The 20,068-nt window shown below is 60.6% G+C and overlaps 1 protein-coding gene across 6 annotated transcripts in view; it reads left to right on the top strand.

Annotated features, from left to right (window-relative positions):
• Positions 1 to 20,068, top strand: part of Prdm16 (PR/SET domain 16) — a 320,627-nt gene that overhangs the window by 145,343 nt on the left and 155,216 nt on the right. For 5 of the 6 annotated variants that reach the window (XM_047541028.1, XM_047541023.1, XM_047541018.1 and 2 more), the window contains exon 3: positions 12,855 to 12,905. In XM_047541028.1, coding sequence (XP_047396984.1) covers positions 12,855 to 12,905 — 51 coding nt within the window. Of the gene's footprint in view, positions 1 to 7,972; positions 8,100 to 12,854; positions 12,906 to 20,068 lie in introns of those variants that run through there. The other variant, XM_047541045.1, reaches the window with a different exon arrangement.

The following is a 20,068-nucleotide window of genomic DNA, read 5'->3' as shown; positions in this document are numbered from 1 at the left end:
GCGTGTCCTTGCCGTTCCTCTTGTTAGACTCCTGTCCATGCCTCTGCCCAGCCCCTCCCATGGCACTGGGCGCCCTGGCCTCCCCTCCCGCTGTCTCCCGTTCCCTCTGCCCAGGACGTGCTGGGCCCTTGCCGTGGGCCACAGTAGGGTCCACCTCAGCTCTCTCTTCAACCTCTGGGAACAGCAAACGAACCAGGGGCCGAGCAACCCTCCCCGCTCCCCGACAAAGTCCGGCAGCCTCGGGGTGAGCCTTGCTGGCTCTAGAGGCACCCGTTTCCACAGCCAGTGGGTGAGCCTCCTCCCAGGCACCCCATGGAAACCATGCTGCCCAGCTTCTGAGGACGGCAGGTGAGCAAGGAGCCCCAGGCCGGGAAGGTGGCCCGCGTTCTCCCTTGTCCCTCGTCCTGCTGGGCGCAGGCCGTGTGGGTAAGGTTCCCTGCTGGCTCTGAGGCCCACACAGCAACCCAGACGCATCCGGAAGGACCTGGAGGGGAGCGGGGAGCACACCCCTCCTGTGTGTCCCCCTCAGCTGGGACCCAGCTCTCTGGGCAGGTCCTCCTCCTGCACCAATGGGGGTCTTTCTTCTCTGTCCGTCAGTGGACAGTTGGTGGCCTTGTCCTATTGACTGACAGCCGCCCTGTGCCACGCGAACACCCGTGTGCCCCCTCCCTATCGGGGTGCGGGGCGCCGGCGGGAACAGGCTCCTTCCCAGTCAACCGAGGCTTCGCGGCTTCCAACACAGCAGTTCATCCCAGGAGACAAAGCAGGCGGAGGCGGGAGGGTGTCCTCCTCCCTCCAGGCCAAACAGGAAGAGGCCATCTGAAGTGTGTGGCAGGCCCTGCCCTCACTCCTGGTGACAAGGCAGGAGGGGAGGGGACGCGGCACGCAGGCGGGAGGAAGCCCAGCGCCCTGTGTCCGTCTGGGTCAGCACAGGAGGCCTGGCTCCCTGCAGTTATCTGGGATCCCTGGACCTCAGCGTTGTCCTGAAAGTAAAGCCCTGGAGGACACTTTGGGCACCCAGTGAGCTTTCTAGCTAAGGTTCTCGAAGGGACAGACCAGTCCTCATGTCGGCCTGCCAGCTGGCTCTCCAGCAGGGCGTCCATTCGAAGGACCGCCAGGGCCTCCTGGAAAGAGTGTCCCCGAAGACGGGGGCCCAGCCCCCAGGGACCCTCCTGGGTTGGTGGGGAGAAAACTCCTCGCTTCCTCAGCCACGCAGACCAGGCGGGCAGCCAGACTGCCCACTCGGCCCCAGGCTGCCCTGGGAATGGGATGCTTCTCCTCAGGGGGAGCCAAACACCCCAAGCTAGAAACTCCAGCCAGCGTCTTGGGATCTCTTGTGTGACAATTCCGTGTGCGTCTCCCTGTTGGAAAATAAACAGGGAAAAAAGAAAGGAGAGGAAAGGGGAGAAAGCGTCTCACCGTGCTGCCCCTGGGGGAGGCCGCCACTGGGCAGGTGCCCTCGGGTCCTGTCACGGAGGCCTGGCCGTGGGACGGGGGACCCCACAGCCCTGCCCACCGGTCCTGCTGGCTGCTTGGCCTTGGCCTCCTCCCTCCCTCTCCCGCCAAGGCCCTGGACCTGCCAGGTGCTGGAAGCTCAGAACTTACGGTGCTTCTTCTGCTGGGAATTTTGCCTTTGCCATTTGGTATCAGCAACGATGGGGACAAAGGGACCTAGGGACAGCCGCCTCTGCCCATGTGGCCTTTCGTTTCTGAAGCACGGCCAGAGAACAGTCTTCTGCTTCTCGGCTTGCCGCTGCACTGGACCTGGGACACCCACAGCTTCCCGATGATGCTGGAGGAGGCCCACACGCTCTGTAAAAGGCCTCGTGTGCCACGTGCAGCCTTCACCTGGACTCTTGTCTATTCTCACAACCTTTGAAAATGTGGGAACCACGCTTAGCTCAAAGCCCTGGCCAAGCAGGCCACAGCCTGGACTGGGCACAGGGGTTGTGGCGTCACTGAGCCTGAGGGTCCAGGCCAGCAGAGATGGACCATGCTGACCGTCTGCCCTGGAAGCCTTGGCATCTCACAAGCGAGAGATTACGTCCTTAGTGGCTCCATGACACGTTCGAGTCAGGGCTGCACAGCGGGCGGTCACCGTTGGCGTCTCCTCACGCCACCCATGGCTTCACCACGGCTTCCGGGCATCCGCCCCCCACTGTGCAGGTGGGCACGCCTGCGAGGTAGCCAGGGTGCCGGGCGCTGAGCCGGCCGCTGGGCCTAGTGATGGGCAGGCGGCCCCGAAGTTGGCATCCCTCGTCTGCTCCCAGCTCGGGGAGGGGACACCACTGCCCCCACGGTGACCTAGACGCACCCAGGGGACTGGACGGCCTGGCCCTGGGCAGTGCTGTGGACCTGCAGAGTGCTCCCTCAGCACCTTCAGCCACCTGGAAGGGCAGACGTGGGACCCACAGGGTTTGCTGGGAGCCAGAGGCGGAGTGGGGCCTGGGTTGCACGGCCGTCCACCAGGCCCTGCCTCGCTGGTGGGGCTTGATTCCCCCACCCCAGAACGGCCAAACTGAGCCGGGGCTCCTGCTGCAGCCACCGTTGCAAGGATCCCAGAGGCTGCCCGCGTCTCACGGCGGATCAGCACGGAATTCCTCGGCACAGCTGTTCCTGTAATTGGGTCCCCTCGGGCGGGTGTGCGGTCTTGTTTGGGCTCTCAGCTCCCACCACCCTCACGCACGGTGGTCTCCAGCTAGCACAGCAGCTGTGACCAAACTCAGGCACCCGGTGCTCTGCTGCCGTGCCCCCTCCTGAGAGAGCGGGAACATTCGTCACGGGAGGGAGTTCAGCTCCTTTTGTCACCTCTCCCCCTCACACATTGCCAGCCACGTCTCCAAGTGGAATCAGTTCTGCAGAGGCCAAATAAACTAATGGCTCAGGGCATGCCCTGCAGTTGGCTGTGTGACATTGGCAAGTCCCTCAGCCTCTCTGAGCCTCAGCAGTCTCACTGAATAAGATAATGCGATGGTGCCTGGCCAGAGCCTACACAATACTGGCATCAGGCGTTCGGTTATTTTACTACATACAAGAATGGAAACAATTGTATGTCTGGCTTGCTTGGCTTAGAATTTGTGGAATCCATACTGAAAGAGTTCACAGACTTCTGCTGTGTGAGTAAGTGGGATAGACAGCTGAGAATTAGATGGTGAAGGTGAGCGGGAAGGCCTGAGGGGGACGGCAACTGCCGGCACCACCTGCTTCAAGGTGCATTCTGCCAGTCCCCAGAAAGCACTGCCCGCCACTTTTCAGGGAATTAAAACTGAAATCCGCTCGGGAACACCAGGCGATGATCTCCAGCCCTCCCAACTCCAGCTAGCTGAAGGCTCCAGGCAGCTAGCTGAAGGCTCCAGGCAGCTAGCTGAAGGCTCCAGGCAGCTAGCTGAGGGCTCTAGGCAGCTAGCTGAAGGCTCCAGGCAGCTAGCTGAGGGTTCCAGGCAGCTAACCGAAGGCTCCAGGCAGCTAGCTGAAGGCTCCAGACAACTAGCTGAGGGCTCCAGGCAGCTAACTGAAGGCTCCAGGCAGCTAGCTGAAGGCTCCAGACAACTAGCTGAGGGCTCCAGGCAGCTAACTGAAGGCTCCATGCAGCTAGCTGAGGGCTTCAGGCAGCTAACTGAAGGCTCCAGGCAGCTAGCTGAGGGCTTCAGGCAGCTAACTGAAGGCTCCAGGAGCTGAAAGTTGCTGTATCCCCAACAGGAGAGCTTGTTCGTCCAGCCCAGGAAAAGCCCGATGCCAGAGACCAAGGCATTTCCATCTGTGTGACAGCCATTGCCAGGAAATCTATGGCCCTTTTTACTCACTTAGGATTATTAAAGTTCACCCTAAACAGGTTATCAATAGGCAGGGTCAGGCTGAAGTTCATCAATGTGATTCTGTCAATATCAAGGTTATTTTCATAACTAAAAAGGGTTGAGAATAGAAGACAAATGTTAATATAGAATCGATAATTGACCCTATGATTTATATTGCCCTGGCACGGCCCCCCTGGGAGGCACAAGGCACAGAGTCCACGGGGCCAGGCTGGGGTCCTGAGGGGCTGTCACTGAGGACTCCCGCAGTGCCCCTTCCTGGGTGGCACCTCCCCTGCCACGGGCTCGAGGGACCTTGGGGCTTTCAGAGCAGGTGGGAATGGCCACCAGGGTGCTGGCCGGATGCCTTTTCCAGACGCCGGCCAGTTGGGAGGGCCACCCCGGGTGCAGCTGGAAGAGGCAAGTGTTGGTTTACTGAGTGGGGAGCGAGCAGAGGACAGAGGCTGGCGTGTCCCCCACCTGCACTGACATTAGGAAACCCGCCGTGGGCAGAAGAGGTGCCAGACAGCAGGACCTTCCTCTACAGGAGGACACTGGCCTCTTGGAACCTGTGAGAACATTCCACAGCAGAGTTCCACTCCTGCTTCTGAGTGTGGCCGTCTGCGGCTCCTCCGTGCTTGTCCTGGGTCTGGGATGATGTCCTGCGGGCTCAGCAGGGCGCCTCTGGGCCGTGTGACCGGTGGCTGGGAGTGCAGTTCCCGTGGAGCGCTGGCGTGATATGACAGACTTGGGGAGGCGGTGGAGGGCATGGCCCGGGGCCGTGGTCCTCAGGGGCCCGCTGGCCCCCAAGCTCGACTGAAGAGGTGAGCTTTCTGCTCGTCGATCACACCCGAAGAAAGTGGCTCTGAAGGAAGAGCTCTCTACAGCCACGGGGGCTGCGTGGCCGGGGCTGTGTGGCTGGGGCTGCGTGGCCGGGGCTGTGAGGCTGGGGCTGCGTGGCCGGGGCTGTGTGGCTGGGGCTGCGTGGCCGGGGCGGTGCTGGGTCTCGGCTCCTGCACGGCTCACTCATCCTGGAGGCGTGGCCAGAGCCCAGGACCTGGGGGGGGCTCTGCCTTTGGGGGTCTCATCCCTGACACATCCCCGCCCCCAGGGGTCCCCCTCTGTGGTGGCCCTGACTTCTCCCCTCCTTTCTGTCAAGCCCAGAGAGTCCTTTCCCAGATCGGCTGCAGTGAGGCTGGTAAGAGCTGAGGAGGAGGAAGGAGCAGGGGAGTCTGTGGGGTCAAGGGCCAAGGTCACCTTCCACTTATTTGGAATCGCCAACTTTGGTCAATACCAGTTTCCAGCACAGGAGCGTGTCTTGTGTGTTGGGGGGACTCCTCGCCATCAGTCCTGCTGGTGGCTGGGCTGGAGCCCCGCCCAGGAACAGCGTCAGCCCAAGCCTGCCCCAGCTCCGCCATGTCACAGAAGAGTTAGATGCAGGGACCAAAGTCACGGCAAGATGGCCCTGCTCACTCATCTCCCACAGCCCCAGGAGGAGAGGGGGTGAGAGGCAGGACGTCCCCCAAGAGGGCTGCACTGCCCAGGGACCCTATGACTTCCAGGTCAAGGACCGTGAACTTGCAAACTGCTCAGGGTGTTCCACAGATCTGTGCTGAGGTCGTGAAGGAGTGGGAGGGTCAGCAGGGTGGCCAGCCGGTTGGAGCAGCTTGGGGAGGCAGGGCCTTTGTTCCCATGGGTCCTTTGCGAGGAGATGCAGCGTTGCTATGGGAACCCTGCTCTGGCAGATGTCGGGTGGCCTGGGTTCAGAGGCCAGATTCATCCACACCTTGCTGCTTCTGTCTTCCCCCAGGGAGAGGGGCTGTCCAGCCCTGCCACCCACCAGCACTGCCCCTTCTGGGCCCTCGCCTTGATCCTGGCAGGTCCCACAGCCTCCACGTGAATCTGGGTGCACCCCAGGCTGCTGTGCAGATGTGGGAAGGCTTCGGGACCTCTCTGAACCTCTTCCTCCTCTGGCAATCACAGCTCTTCCTCAGAGACCCACTGCAAGTTTTCACTGGGTCAACGCGAGCGGAGTCCCCGGTGCGACTTTAGCACTCCCTGTCCTCCCTGGGCTCCACCTCACCTTTTGCTGGTGACCCTCTTGTCCCTTGGACTGCCTCCAATGCTTCCACCAGGAAAGCTGGACAGGTCCCAGCTGATGCAGAGGAAGGGGTGGGGACACAGGCCACAGCCCCCTGTGTCATTCTGTGACGCTGCCTGCCCCTCAGAGTGGCCCCAAGCCACCTGGGACCAGATGAACACAAGCAGGACCCTCCTGCAGACCCTGCTAGTCCTGCCCCGTGACCACCATCCGTCTGTCATGGGACATCAGCACCTGTCCATATTGACCCTCAGTCAGGCCCAGCTCCCTGGGCCGGGCCCCAAGGCCTCCAACCCGGGAGGCTCCCTGTCTTGGGGGCACGCTCCTCCACGTGGCTGCCCCTTTGCTGGCAGCCCTGCAGTGCCCACCCTCTGCCCGCCTCTGGCCCCACTCCCTGCCCCAGCACTGAGTCTCCCCCTGAGGCGCTCGGCTCCTCTGGGTGGCCTTCCCTTTCCTTAATGTCCACGTCACTGCAGGGCGTCCATCGTCAGCCCTCAATCACACGCTGCTAAATGTCCCAAGGAGCCTTTCCCAGGGCAGTGAGGACCAAGGGTGCTCAATATCTGCTGTGGGATGAGGATACGGAGGGACAATGACCCAGAAAGACGGAGGCTCTGTCACCTGGAGACCGGCTTGCCCCGCATCAGGAAGCTGCAAGCACTGGGCTGGCTCCGCCTGGGCAGGGCATCCAGGCAGAGGGGCAGCGCGCTGGCAGCGGGGCACGCCAGCGAACAGAGTGTTCTTGGAACGTCTGAGAGCAGGCAACCGTGCCCAGGCGCTGGGTCTGCACGGCTGTGCCAGCCGGGCAGGGCAGGGCAGGGCAGGCCTGTGTCTGAGGAAAATTGCCGGGCGTGTGGTTGAAGCCTGCTGGCCCGTGGTGAGCTCTTGTGACCAGAGCCCGCAGAAGGCCTGGCCACACCCAGACAGGCCCCAGGAGGGAGGTGGTTGCTGGGAGGCCCTGAGGAAAGCAGGTCCCACCTGAGGCTATTCTGGGGGCCTGGAGGCAGAGCAGCCTGGGGCCCTGGTGGGCTGGGGAAGGCAGGAGCCTGCAGGCGTCCACCAAGGCCACTGCCTCCTCTCACACACCATGCGGGGTTCTCCAAAAGGAACCCCAGGACAGGGTGTGAAGCCAGCAGCTCGGAAGTGTCCCCGGGAAGGGCGGCAGGGCGCGGGCGGCAGGCGGGAGTGTACACAGGCGTGGAGACCTCTCTGTGTTCAGGGACGGGCTCCCTGGGGCCCAGGTCCTCTGCGTGCGGTGCTCGACTGTGTAAATATTTTTCTTAGGAGTGAAGAGAGAGCCCCATTCATTGGCCGGCCCTCACTTGAAAGAACTGAGAAGTATCTGTTTAGGCATAAAAGCTAAAAACAGTGTCCACGGCTCCTTAAAAAATCATTTCTGCAGCTCAAACATGGCCAAGCTGATTTTTTTTAATGCAGAAAATAAATAAATGTGACCCCACTCCCAGTTGAGAGCTCGAGTTTGTGTCAACACGGCTGCAGCCTTTGCTCTGGGAGCCAGGGCCCGGTCGCTGGTGACTCAACCCTTTCATGGCTCCTGCTCCAGCTGCCAGCGGGACACCACCCAGCACAGCTTCGCCAACACTCAGGCCTCGGGGAACGTCCCCCTCCCTGGCCAGTGCTGGCCAGGTCAGGTGTGAGTCCAGGTCGGAAGGGTGGGGCATGTGACTCCTTTCCACCCAGGGTCCACCAGCAGCCTCTGTCCCTCCGTGGCCCAAGCTTAGGATCAGATGCCAAAGTATCCCTGCTGCCTCGGTGGGGCTGGTGTGGGAAGTACAAGCAGATTTGCATCCCAGGCGCCTAGGACATCCCACCATGTTGCAGCCCCAGAACGGAACCAAGCTAAGACTTTAAGGCAATAAAAACACCAGAAAGGGAGGAAGTGCCTACTTTAGGGCACTGTTGAGTTGGGAGTAAAGCCCGCAGAGAGACCACACGGTGTCTGCCGTGGTCCTTCACAGAAGCCTGAGCGCCTGGGGCCCCCAAGGGCAGCAGAGTCAGGCTCAGAGCAGGACAGGACGCCTAGGGGTCCCCTCAGCCTCCCCCTTATAGCACCCTGTGCTCCAGCTTGGACTGCGCAACAGCAACCACAGCAGAGGCTGGGTACCGGCTTCCAGCAGGTTGGAGGCTCACGCGCCTCTCCGTGGCTGCAAAGAAACTACTTCAGAAATGGAGAGGAAGGCCTGCAGGTTAGAGAGGCTGGAGCAGGGGGTAGAGGGGCCGAGACTCGGGGGTCTGTGCGGGCGGGCGGAGGGAGGACCAAGCACCCACTTCGTCCTGGGTTGCCCTCTGGATTCCCCCGCGGGCACGTTCTTGGCCTCTGTACTAACAGACCTTGCTGAAGGGAGGGCGGGCTTCTGAGAGACCCCTGCGGCGGAGCAGCTGCAGGGCTGGGAGCAGGAGGTGCGTGTGCGGCTCTACTCTCACTGACTTCCTGGAGAACAGAGGGTATTTATTTTAAGTCCAAAAAGATATTTTGACCAACCCCACTTAGCTAAATCCTGGCACTGACACTCGAGAGAGAAGCTAAATGCCGGAGGTCAGACCTTGCTTTTTTGGCTAAAATACTTAATCAAAACACACCTAATACTTCTGCCGGGGTGCGGAGAAGTGGAGAGCCCGAAGCCACTGCCAGCCATCGACAAGCCAGCGGTGCGTGTGCTGAGGCTAAGCTAGCAAAATAAAGAGGGTTTTCAGCGGGCAGCAGCCCGGCCGGGGAGGAAGCCAAGGCGGAGAGGCTCCGGGAGAGCGTCCGGCGGTTTTTCCACCCGAGGTCAGCAGCGGGTGAGGAGGCCGAGTTAATGGCCTTCATACCTGCCAAGGCGGGCCATTAAGTAGGGGCAGGCAGTTCCGGAACGCGCTCCAGCTTGCCGTTCCAGGCTGTGCTTCTTTCTGGAAAGCCACCGGTGCTGCTTCCTCCGAGGGGACGCCAGGCTTGATGCCCACCTCCAGGCCTCGTGGGACTGAGGAAGGCCCAGGGAACTCTTCCCTGGCTCTTCCCTGCTGCCTGGCAGTCCTACAGCCTCGGGCAGCAGCCCAGCTGAGGGACCCGGTCAGGGATTTACAGAGAGAACCGAGACCCCGGGGCCCCAGCACCTGTCCCCAGGAGCAGGCCTGGCACGCACGGTCTGTTTGGTCTCTTGCTTGGTGCCTCCTGAATCTTAGGCATGGTGTAGTTCAAAGGTCCTTCTGTGTCCTCATCTGATGACAAGTTCTGGGTGGGGGCAGCCTTCCCTGAGTCGACGCCAGCTCTTCTGGGTATGGAGGAAAGGGGTCCGGACAGGGTGGACGATGGATTCCCAGGAATGCTCCATCCTGTTTGAAGGGTGGCAGATGTGGTCACTCTCAGCTCCAGGTTTGTGTGACACACTGTCCCTTAATCTAAGCTTAGGGATAGCAAGATGGTCCTGGAGGCCACCGGCAGCCTGTGACATGCCTTCTGTACCCTGATGCCGTGCAGAGCGGCCCTGCTGCAGGACTGAGCTCTCTGGCTCTCCAGGGAATGGTCCTCATGCTGGCCTTTGACACAGGCTCCCTGACTGAATTAATGACAGTAGACATGGGTGACAGGGACACAGGCCAAGGGGTCTGCGGGAGCAGACTGCAGGACCCCACCAGGCCCTCGGTGTAGGGCCCCCGAAGGTTTGTCAGCAACCAGAGCAGATGGGCCCAGCTGCCCTTCTCTCCAGGCGAGGCCTCAGCCCTGACAGTCCCTGAGTCCCCAGCCTGGGCTGGCTCTGATTCACCAGGAGCTAGGAGCCACGGCCGAGGCCACCCAGGATGCAGCCCCCGGAGTCTTCAGAGGAGAACTAGTCCCACCTCTGCTCTGCTGCTGCCTGGAGCCAACCTAGCTCCTGGGCACCTGTGACCCCCATCCACCAAGTGGCCACATGCCTCGTGTGCCTCGTGAAACTCCAGAGGCTTGTGCAACCACCGGGGTGACGAACATGCCCTGCCAGCCTTGGAATGGGGGGGCCTTGCCCCACAACTGCCTCTGGCTGAGGTGGCCTGGGAAGGGCAGGAAGAAGGGAAAACCAGGGCCACCAAACCCATGGAGAAAAGTAGCTGGCCCAGTGGAGAGAGGGCAGTGGGCAGGGAGGCCAGAGAGGGTCGCCCGCACCCAGGCGGCAATGTTGGCAATCGGGCACGTGAACTCTGGGCCGTCTGGCTGTGGGCGTGCAGGCTGGGGGCCTCCCTGGCCACCTCTGCCTCCAGGTGTCACTGGGAGACTTTGCTGCCCACCCCAGAGGTTGGGCTTTCTGCAGGTGCAAGTGGAAAGAGCCCGGCTCTGACTTGACCTGGGGGAGGGAGCCACCCTGAGAGAGTCCACCAGAGCCCAGCAGGCAGCGCGTGTGGCCAAGGCAGCACCTCGCGGCTCCGGGAGGCGTGTGTGAGTGAGCCGGGCAGCCTGGCCCTGGGCAGTGCTGGCCGAGGCGTGCTGGGGGTCTGGACAGGCTCAGGGAGCAGGCAGGCTGGGGCCGGGTGGGCCTCAGCCCCTCACTGCAGCCTTCACAGTCCTCATGCTCAGGAGGCTCGGCTGCAGCAGCTCCCTGAGGCGCCCGAGGGCCGTGCAGGCTGGGGCGTCCCTTCACCAGAGCTGGGGCGGCCCAGTTCCCCAACAGCCAGAGCCAGCCGGGGAGGCCCCCGGGCTCCCCCTGCAGCCAGCGCTCCAGGCCTGGCCACACCCCTCTCAATGGGGCTCCTCTTCCATAAGGCTGACCTTGACAATGACCTTGACGCTTGTGTGGTATGATGGCAAAGCGGGACCTTGCTGCCTGGAGGAGGCAGCTCGTAAATGGTTCCTAAATGTCACGGGGCATTCCTTGACAGGCTCAGCGGTGCTCGGGGACATTGCAAAGCTCCATCCCTGGGAAGGGTCCCCAGCAGGGACCTGGCAGGGAAGGCGCATCCAACCAGGGTGGCAGCTCAGGCTGTGGGGGCGTCTTTGACCAAACTCGATGCAGGAGAAGTGGGAGATGGGTGAGGCAGAGGTGGCCGTGTCCCTGTCCAGCAGTGTCTGCGCCTGAGTTGAGGCAGTATAGGATGTGGGGCTGAGTCGGCTCCAAAGAAGGGCCCTCCCAGTGACCTCTGACTCCACAGCTGTACCTCGTGCCCCGGGGGCACCAAACACTGCTCTCCTCGAGAAGATGCGGATTTTGGTTTTCTCCTGGAAAAGCCAGGAGGGTCGATGGACCACAGAAAGCCCCCAGCATCCCTCTCGTGGCTGCGCTCCTCTCCTGGGGCTGTAGCACAGCCCTTGCCCTGTGCAATGCAGACCCAGGTCTCCGTCCTCGCTGGGGACGTGTCCAGGTGCAGGTCAGGGCAGATTGTGTCCATCTCTTCTAGGGGCCTCTGGGGAACATGGCCTTACCTGGAAGCCAAGGCTTCTCTGAGATCTGGGTGGTCAGCTTCACTCTTTCCTGTTTTAGCAGTGGCCAAGCCTGTGGCCACCCTTCCTGGCCCAGAAGTGAAGAGCAGGCAGACAGGAGGGCAGAACAGACTTCTGCAGCTCCGGTTCGCCCCAGCCTCCCTGGCCGAGCCTCCACCTGCCCAGCTGGGGCCCAGGTGGGGCACCCTGACTGGGCTGGGGTGATTCCCTGCTGGAGACGTCCCCAGAGCCTCTTTCGTGGCGGTCACCTTTCTCTGTCTCCTCTTTTTTCACTTACAGTCACTTTCCAAACCACAATTTCAGAATCTGTTAAAAGAAGCATAAAATTCCCAATTGGTTGGAATCCCAGCACTTGGGAACACGCCTTCTTGTTATGGCAGCTGAGCCGGACTTGGAACTCGGCACCCAGGTCCTCTCCCCACCTGCGTGAGCTCCGGTGGTACCAGGGTGACCGCCAGGGGAGGGGAAGAGACCCTTCATATTTGACCCTTTCCCGTTGTATGTTTCAAGAATAAATTTCAGACTTGTTTCCGTTCTAGTTTACGTATGTGCGTCCACGGGAGGCCCTTTTGACCAGGGAGATCCAACAGCTAAAGCTAATGCGCTGTTGTGCTCAGCTTAGAAAGCACTCTGGGATGTGTCCCCAACCTTCTGCCCTCCAGAGTGGCGCCTGGTGGTTTGGGGAGGTGATGCTGGGCGAGGTGCCACAGCTGTCCTAGGCGGGGCCAAGGAAAGCTGTGTGTGGAAGATCTGCGCCGGGAACAGCCAGGCCCCTTCTCTCCTCCCGTGCAGCCTGCAGGGAGGGTCCTCGGGGACGTGCAGGGTGCTTCTGGGATGCCACACGGCACGGCTTTCTGTCTTAGCCTGGCTTCCCGTGAGAAGGCCCTCCAGTCTTCCCAGGGACCTGGGGCGTCCATGAAGGGCGGGATCAAGTGCTGCCCTCTGACTTGCCAAGCAAAGGGAAGCAGAGAGAAGGCACCCCCCCCAGTGACCTCTGCCCTCGCTCTTGTCTCCCCGAGTCCATCTGCTCTCCTCTCCCTGAGCTCTGCTGCCCAAGCCAGACTGGACGTGTCTCCCCTGCTGCCCCTCGGCTGGGCAAATAGGCAGCTGGCTCTCAACATACCTTGCTGGGTTCGTGGGTGGAACGTGGCTGAAACAAGGAGGACATCCGTCACACGTTCCAGGTCTTCGTGCTCCCTGTTTATATGATGACATGTGGCTTGTCTTCGGAGGGTCCTTGCCCAGTTCCTGCAGGGCCACGGTGGAGCTACACAGTGGCTCCTTCTCTGAGGTGCAGCCATCCAGAACCAGTGTCAATGTTTCCAGGAGGAGAGGTCCCCTTGAGGGCTCAGAGTCCTCAGCAAAAGGGAAGCTGGGTTGGAAGAAAGGGTCCCAGTGAATCGCAGGGCCCTTTGTGGACTGCTGTGGAGGAGGCCCTGGGGTCCACTCCCGTTACTGCAGAGGACATTAGGACCTGCCCCATGACTTGTAACCTTCCGTAGCTTGAGATCGACGCTGCCGGAAACTAACAGCCCCTCTCAAACTTGTTTTGCAGCAAATGCTCACGGATCCGGAGGTGTCGTCCCAGGAGGGCTGCATCAGAAAGGTAGGAGAGCTTGTCCGTCCTCTCCCCAGCATGTGCGCCCGTCCCCGGTTAGAGGACTGCGTGGTTCAGCTGTCCCTGGGACACTGAGTGGGTCCTCCGTGCCGCCCTGCCCGTGTCCAGGAGCACTGCACCATCAGGGACCCACGCGTGCGCAGCGCAGGGGCTCGGGAACGTAGGGCAGACGCTCCTTTTCACTGTGTAAGCAGGCAGGGGTCACTTCACAGAGCCGGCCTCCATGAAGATGGAGGAGTGCGTCAGGCCGGGCAGATGGTGCCGGCTGGATCAGGCAGGTCCTTCTACTTAACGGTCTTCGCTGGATGCTCTCGAGGAAAGAGCATGGGGAAGGCGCTGGCTGCAGAGCCGGCAGAGCCTGTAGTCACTGCACCAGCTTCCCAGATGCTCCCCCATCGCTTCACATACAAACCACTGGCAGAAAGGAACGGCGTCGGCGGGCACTCTCCGCTCCCGGCTGATGGGGGGAGATAGAGCTGGTTGACAAGAGCTCTGAAAGACCCCAAGGAAGCGGGCGGCAGGGGATCACACCCAGGCGCGCGCACCGCCTCTGGACAGCGTGGGGGGAGCTGACCTCTGAACCCAAACCCACTGACCAGGTAGAGTCCAGCGTCCACCCAGGACGAGCCCCCGCGCACTGCACACTCGTGCACATGCACAAGAACTCGTGTGCACACGCTCACGCCTGCTGCTGGTTCACATTTGGGGTTTCCAGTGACGCTGCGGTGGTGTCCCCTCCCTGGGCATCCTGGCTCTGAAGGGAGGCATTGCAGAGCCCCACACTCGAGCTGTGCCGGGCAGTGCTGGGCAGCTCAGCACGGGCTGCTGAGGAGGCAGGGCCAGCACTGACCGCCAGCTCCCAGCAGGTGCGTTGCTTGCTATCGAAACCACCAGGGGGGCCTGCCGCCCAGGACAAGTGCTTGAGAGGTCCTGCTGACCCTGTGGGCGGAAAACCTGCCCTCACGACTGGGCTGGGCTGTGGGCACAGGAGAAAGGAAGGTTGTGCCAGCTCTGCCAGAGCCCCAACCCCCCGACGCTGACTTAGGAGTCCACGTGGTGACGGCAGGTGTTCTGTGGCCCTGAGGTGGCTCCTGAAGGACCTCCGGCCCTGGCCATACGTCTCACCTTGCTCATCCCCATTACTGTGGGCTGTGACCTCGCAGGGACACTTCCGGGGACAGGGAGTCTGTGCTCGTCCCTCGCGAGGCCCGAGGCCTCCTCTGCTTCGGGTGTTGCCCTGGGGCTGGATCCTGGCTCGTCCTTTGCTCGTGCTCCCTCCTTTCCTGCCTCTTTGAGAGAATCTGTCTTTTCCCAGAGGACGGGGCAGCAAGAGTGCTGCCTTCCTTCCTGGAGAGCAGGCTGCCATCCACTCTGGCCGCGCCTTCTCAGGGGCAGAAACCTTGTTTCCTCCCCACCACTGCACAGGGGCACCACAGGGGCACCACGAGGCTCGGTGAGACCCCTGGATGTCAGTGAAGGCAGCTGGGCCGAGGCCCACGGTGGAACTGTGTGGAGGGGCTGCCCAACCCGCGGACGGACGCGTCAGGGCAGGAGGTCAAAAGGTTAGGTCTAAGTTGGAAGGGCCACTTTTGACCCAAACAAAACAAGACCGTATAAGAACAGGAGCCGTTTCCCTCCTCTGTCCTCCCATGGCATTGTCTGTGATCTGCCTTGTGTTGTCTAAATGTTGGGACCCGGGTCTTGTCTGATGAGGCCTAGGTTTGTTGTGCTGCCATGGTGCAAGCTGCTGAGTGGCCAGGGACCCACCGGCGCCTGCCCAGTGTGCTGAGTGGCCAGGGACCCACCGGCGCCTGCCCAGTGTGCTGGAGTAACCCAGCAAATGCAGGTCCCTGTGAAGCTTACTGCAGCTCTGGTCAGTCTGAGGACCTGCTCAGGTCCCGAGCAGACCCAACCCCAGGGCAGCTGGCGCCGGAGAGGTCACCGATGGGCACCAGAGCCCGGGGCCGGTGGGCAGCTGGCTCTGTCCAGACGGGCTCCTGGTTTCCTGCTCAGCCCTCTCCCTCCCACTGTGCTGCAAGGGGAGGGTGGGGACCGCTGGAGGGGCGTCCTCACCCACGTCTGCAACCACCTCCCACCAATCTGAGAAGCTGCCACTCAGCACCCCACGCCCCAGGATCCCATGAGTTTCCAGCCTGGGCTGAACTTAGCCATCAGTGGCATTCTGGGATCACTTTGGTGGGATGATCAAAAACCCAAGCTGGGTGCTCAGGTCTGGGAGGGACAGAGGGGACTAGGCTGAGAGAGTGATGGGGTCAGAGACCAGGGCCATTTGAAAGCCAAGGAAACATGGCCCCATTTGAGTCTTTTTCCAAGCTGAAGGACTGGCCTTATGAAGAGACATGTCACTTACAGCTCTGGGTAACTCCTGCATCGACACGGTTTGTTTATTGCTAATGTCACAGCACGTGCCCTAGTGTGCTACTGTAAGGATGAATTCAGTGACTTCCTGTAGTGGGGTCACCCAAAGACATTCACACTTGCACTAAAAATATAACAGGGAAGCATGGAAGTGGGAGGCTGTGTGACCTTGGGCTGTTGGACTGACATCTCTGAGCTTTGCTTCGGCATTCGTGGGAAGACTTGTACTTCCTGTCTTCCATCTGCTCAGTGAGAGGCAAAGGAATTAATTCTATAGGGGCTTGACACTGTGATGCAGAAAGGGGGCATTTTATGAGTAAGTCGCTGTTATGAAGTCTACGAATTGGAGAGCAGGTTGCTTGGGGGCTGCAGAGCTCACGGCAGGGGAGCCCAGCTCCCCCCCCCCCATGGGTAGGTAGCTGCGCGGACCTGCTCAGCCGGAGCGGGATTCGAACCAGGTTCACAGCGGGGTGTGCAGCTGGGGGCGGGGCTCCCGTCGGAGCGACAGCGGCCGCAGCCAGTGAACGACGCCTGGCTTGACCCCGCCCACAGCCGGGCCCAGTACCCCTCGCCCCTCGCCCCGACCCCTCCGGCTCTGTGCACCCCCTTCGTCCCCCCAGGCTCCCTCGGCTCAGCTTGTCCACTGCTCCCTCGGCCGCCCTTCGTCCTTCATCCTCTTGCGTCTCAGTCCCCCTCCCTCCCTGTCCCCCGAGCTCGCAGACTGGTCGCAAATACTCCGACCCTGCTCCGCTGGTCCCCGTGCCCTGGCCATACCCGCGGCGCGCTCCTGCGCGCCCAGGGCGCCTCGCCCGCGCTTCTCTAAAAGTCACTTTGGCCGCGGTCGGGCTGCGTCGCGCCCTCTCGGCGCAGTGCGGGACCTTGGGGACCGCCCCTCGCCGCCGACTCTATTTAGTCTCTGTTTACTTAGAGGGAAAGCCCGGGGCTCCTGGAGAGCAAACATCTGCGGGAGATAATCTAGCGAGTTGTCCATCCATCACTCGGTCGCGCGGCTCCCTGGAGAGCGCGCCAGAGCCCGTAATAAAAAGGCCGGGCGAAGAGGCTTTGGGGACGAATAAAGAGCCGTGTTAAGGGCTCGCGGAAAATGGATGGAAGACGTTATTAAGGCTCAATGGCCGTCTTATCAAAATCCAATAGGATAGACATTTGGCAAAAGGCTTAAATTTATTCTTTGACTTTCTGGAGGGCTTGAATTTATCCGTTAACAAGAGTGTAGTCCACCCGGGGTGATGGTATCAGCCGAAAGAATTTTGATTCAATCTCTTTGGTGATATGAAAAGGGGAAACACAGCCCCCGGCCTTTCCCTTTGTCCCACTTTATCTTGTTTTCTTTCACCGTTGTGAAAAGGAAGGTCGGTTAATACAGTGCGACCGGGAGAAGGCGCACCGAGGAAGTGCCCTTTTCCTTTTGTGTTTTTATTTTCTCTTCTCCTCCCCTTCGCTGCTCCCCCCACCAAATAAATACTTCATCCCGCTTGCATCATTGCGACCTGGGTTAGGGACCTGGGAAATGTACCTCTTCTGAAGCTGCAGGAAAGGAGCTGCCCAGCCAGCCAGCCCCCAGGGTGCAGGGCAGGAGGCAGGAAGAAGCAGCCCTGATGGGTCCATAAATCTCTCCCTGTTGTTATTACCTACAAAATGCTACAGGTCATGAAAGTCATCTGATGGCCCAGCCTCCTGTCATCCAAACAGGGTGATTGATTGATAATTATAATTTGTGAGATGATTATTTGGATGTTAGAACCGTGGCCTGTCCCACCGGGTGGCTCTCTGGATGTTTGCTACTGTGTGGCCCCAGGCGAGATGCCTCTGGTAAGGGGACTCCCAAGGGTCCCTGGGTTCCCAGGGAGGGACTCCCTAAGCAGGGTGACTCCCGTGCCTTCCAGGGAGGTGGGAGCAAAGACAGGCAGCTACTCGGAGGCCACAGCCCACAGGCTTGGGCTGTCGCAGGATGAATCTGCGGCCTTGCCAGGCTAGTTTAGCTCAGCACAGCACCAGGTAGCCAGGGATTTGTGATCAGCTTGGTGGCAGGGTGTGTTTTGTTTGCATGGTGGCCTCTTGGGGAAGCAGAGGTATTTTCCGTGCATTCGGATGAGAGCTGGGGAAGGAGGAGAGGGCAGGCAAGGCATGTGGCTGGAGCCAGAAACGGGGAGGCCTGCAGCACTGGGGCTCAGATGGAGAGGCTGACCTTCACACATGGACCTCGGCTGGTATTCCCGGGAGCTGGAGGCACTCTGTCCCTCCCCTCCCCTGGATGTCCTTGGTGATTTTGAGGTCTGTGCCTTTGAGGTGAGTTCCCAAAATCCTTTTCCTTGGCAGCCCCCCTAACCAGCCAGCCTGCCGTACTCAGACCTGGAAGCTCCGTAACCAAACTGCAGTTTCCCTACAAACGTACTTTATTAAAAAAAAAAAAAAATCACACCCATCTCTAACCCTAAGAACCCTGCAATCAAAATTATTAATTTGCATGTAGGATCAGTTATGTCTTTATGAAACCAAGTGTGTTTAGCTGCCCCGGAGACAGCCCCGAGTTGATTTTGATAATCTCAGGCTGAATAGACTTGCCTCGTCGCAGTAAGCCGGGGACAAAGGGCTGGACAGTGTCTGAAAGCCCTTTGACGACGCGTCTCTCTTTCCATTGTTCGGGGGCTGCTGATAAAAGAACCGGGAGTCCATTAATTCAGTGAATGAACATATAGTAAAGTCAGTCCCCTCTTGAGAACAATAATGTTGAGGTCAGCTCCGGTTGCCATGGGAACTAAGTACTCCTAAGAAGTTCGCATCCTTGATTTTGCTGAATCAAAGGCTGCAAAGCGGAGAGGTGTAATGCGGCCAAGACAGCAGAAAGTCGGCAGTGCCGCCTCCGCGGGTCCTTTCCCAAGAGAGCGCCAGGTCGCGGCCCTGGGACCAGCCCAGGCCTGGCTGCTTCTCCCTCCCCGGGAAAAGGAGGACCAACCCCGTTTTCACCGCTGATTTCACAGAAATCAGGTGGAGGGAGGGGCTGCGCGGGAGCCTCTGCAGGCCCAGGGCCTGGTGGACTCTGCCCCCTCCCCCTCACAGCCCCTGAACTTGCCTTCTGAGGCAGGGCCTTGCTCTGTGGCCCCTTCATGTGCTGATAAGGGTGACAAATGTCCTTCTGGCGTGGCCACGGTGAGTTATGGGCAGCCCCGGGCTGGGCGACCACTTTATAAATGTAGCCTCGTTGCCTGTCTCCTCCACCGAGTGGACGGGCATGCCCCCACCCCCACCTGCAGATCCCTTAAATCAGCCTCAACATCGGATCAGGCTGGCCAAGGTGCAGCTAATTAATTTCCTGCGAGGTAATTTATTACCTGCCGCCGTGGTGTCGTCTCCAGGGCCTGCGTGTCAGAGGAGGCCGAGCACAGGGTGCTCAGGGCACACAGGGAGGGGCTGCGGTTCCTTTTCCCATGACGCATCCGTGGCCAGCATCTGAAGGCCCTGGAGAAGGAGGGCCAGCACCTGGCAGGCAGGCAGGGCTCTGCCACCGGGGTCACTGCAGGGCGCCAGAGCAGTGGCCCTGGGGACCTTTCTGTCATCTGAAGCCTCACCCACCCTCCAGACACTTTCTGCTGAAACCCAAACCTCAGCCGCAGACAGACCCTCACCTGTGGGGACAGACACAGAAGCCACCAGGCACACAGCCCACAAGGTCAGCCATGGGCTCTTTTCCCTGGAGGTCCGGCGAGCTGGTCAGCCCATTGCCCTCCCAGTTGATTCTGCTTGGGACAGTAAACTGTTGGCCTTGAACCCTGGAGTTGCACCTTGGGTGTTCTCTCCTGCCTGACAGAGATGAGCCCAGGTCCTGGGCCCTGTGTGGTCCAGGGACAGACTTGGGTGAGGAGGGTGCAATACTGCTGGGCTCTGGGGGCAGCGGAAGAGGAGGTACCCTGGCTGTGCTTGGGAACCAGGGAGCCAATTCCGCTCCCCAAGGCCTTGGCCTCCTGAACTCAGTGGCTGAGAGCACCAGGCCTCTTGGAGTAGGAGTCCCACACCTGCCGAGGGCCAGGTTTCACAGGTGCCTGTCTGACCTGCCACCCTTTCCTTACTGAACTGCTGTCTTGGGTGCCTGGGCAGCCCAGCGGGGCTCTCGGACCCCGTCACCTGAGCCCTGCAGGAGGACGCCTCTCTGGCACTGGCTTCCGCGGCAGGATTTATTGGCAGTATTATCGGCTTTATAGGAGCCAGATGGAGGCGTCAATAAACTTGGCCTGTAATCTTCAGGTGGGTGCAATATTGAGTTAATTAAATCGTGCCACACTATTAGGGGAGAAATATATATCAGCTCCGAGTTCTGTTTCTCCTCCTCGGCTCTGGACCTGCCGACACCTGCCCCGGCCCTGTCGGCACCGCTGGGTTTGGGCAGGGCGGCCTCTCCTCCGCAGGACCCTGGGGTTTGGGCAGGGCGGCCTCTCCTCCGCAGGACCCGGGCCTGCCAGGGCCTCTGCTCTGGTGGTCGCCTCTCAGAGCACCTGCCTCATTTGCTGTTGAGAGTCCGCCTCACGCGCGTGAGATCTACTTCTTTCTGTGCAGGCGTGTGCCAGGTGTTCGGCACCTCTGCAGGGACGTGAGCCACCCACTGTGCGCTGCAGACCCTTGGGTACCTCCCTGCAGCCTGGTCGTGGGCTTTTGGCGATGGCACGTGTACCCCTCCTCTCCGAGCCCAGTGTCCCTGAAGGTGCTTCTCCAGATGCACAGCCATGGGGGGGAGCAGGCTGCCTCCTCCTAATGCGGGG

This window comes from Sciurus carolinensis, chromosome 1 (assembly GCF_902686445.1).
Source record: "Sciurus carolinensis chromosome 1, mSciCar1.2, whole genome shotgun sequence".
Lineage (NCBI taxonomy): Eukaryota > Metazoa > Chordata > Mammalia > Rodentia > Sciuridae > Sciurus > Sciurus carolinensis.
The sequence above is the reverse complement of the archived record's forward strand: the minus strand, read 5'-3'. Positions and strand labels throughout refer to the sequence as shown.